This window comes from Lepidothrix coronata, unplaced genomic scaffold (genome assembly GCF_001604755.1).
Source record: "Lepidothrix coronata isolate B3197 unplaced genomic scaffold, Lepidothrix_coronata-1.0 Scaffold534, whole genome shotgun sequence".
Taxonomy (NCBI): Eukaryota; Metazoa; Chordata; class Aves; order Passeriformes; family Pipridae; genus Lepidothrix; species Lepidothrix coronata.
This window is the reverse complement of record NW_016690714.1, coordinates 15,839-17,282: the sequence shown is the minus strand read 5'-3', so window position 1 is coordinate 17,282 and position 1,444 is coordinate 15,839. Positions and strand designations below refer to the sequence as shown.

General features: G+C 64.5%; 1 protein-coding gene across 1 annotated transcript in view; it reads right to left on the bottom strand.

The window, feature by feature from the left end:
• Window positions 1–382: 382 nt before the first annotated feature.
• The window catches only part of LOC108510202 (spectrin beta chain, non-erythrocytic 4-like), a 9,996-nt gene continuing 8,934 nt past the window's right edge, over window positions 383–1,444 (bottom strand). The window contains exon 5 of the mRNA XM_017839883.1: window positions 383–1,251. Coding sequence (XP_017695372.1) covers window positions 383–1,251 — 869 coding nt within the window. The remainder of the gene's footprint in view (window positions 1,252–1,444) is intronic.

Genomic DNA, 1,444 nt, shown 5'->3' with positions numbered 1-1,444 from the left:
TTCTCCCACCCAAATCCATCACCCAAGACCTTCTCCCACCCAAATCCATCACCCAAGACCTTCTCCCACCCAAATCCATCACCCAAGACCTTCTCCCACCCATTCCCATCACCCAAGACCTTCTCTCATCCATCATCCAAGACCTTCTCCAACTCATTCCTGTCACTCAAGATCTTCTCCCATCCATCTCCATCATCCAAGACCTTCTCCCACCCATCTCCATTGACCAAGATCTTCTCCTACCCATCATCTCCATCTCCCATCCATCCCCATCATCACTCAAGACCTTCTCCCACCCATTCCCATCATCCAAGACCTTCTCCCACCCATTCCCATCACCCAAGATCGTCTCCCACCCATCTCCACTGACCAAGACCTTCTTCTACCCATCATCCCCACCACCCAAGACCTCCTCCCGCCCTCCCCACCGCCCCACCTGGTTGTAGAGGGTGTTCTGGCACTGCTGGACGTCCCTCAGGAAGAGGTGGAAGACGTGGGACTGCACCAGGAGCTCCCTCCTCATCTCCCAGCTCTGCAGGAGCTTCCCCCAGCCCGCGTCCAACTTCTGCAGCCACTGCTGGAGGGACAGGGAGGGCACCTCCATCTCCTCCAGCGCCAGCAGCTCGCTGGCCGCCTGGATCTTGGCGTAGTCCTCCTCGTAGCCGTTGATCTCCTCCTTGAGGGCCACGTGGACGTTGAGCAGCCTCTCGGCCTCGGCCAAGCTGTCGGGCACCTCCTCGGACCCCACGGCCGCCTGGGTCTTCACCAACCAGCCCAAGAAGTCGTCCAGGTCCTGGATGAACTGCTGGAGCCGCCCGGCCACGGTCAGGGTGTCCTCGCAGCCCTGCAGGGCCCTCTTGAGGTTCTCCCACTCGTCGCTGATCTCCTCGAAGGGCAGCAGGATCTCCAGGGCCCGGGCGGGGTGGGCGGCGGCCAAGGCCTCGCCCTCGCGCTGCAGCTCCAGCAGCCGCGGCTCCAGGACCACCAGGGCGGCCTCCATGGTGGAGAGGCGGCGCTGCAGGGCCAGGACCCCGCCCAGGTCGCCGCCGCCGCCCGACTGGGTGGCCTCGATGGCCTTCCTCTTCTCCCGCACCTGGGCCTTCATCTCGCCGCACTCCAGGAGGAAGTTCTGGATCTTCAGCGCCGAGCTCAGCTGGCCCTTCTTGGTCTCCACCAGCTCCACCACCCGGTTCCAGCTGGGCGGGGGGGATAAGGGAGGGATGGAGGCCACCAGGAGCCACCCGGAGGCCACTGGGCAGGGGGGGATAAGGGAGGGATGGAGGCCACCAGGAGCCACCCGGAGGCCACCGGGCAGGGGGGGATAAGGGAGGGATGGAGGCCACCAGGAGCCACCCGGAGGCCACCGGACAGGGGGGATAAGGGAGGGATGGAGGCCACCAGGAGCCACCCGGAGGCCACCGGGCAGGGGGGGATAAGGGAGGGG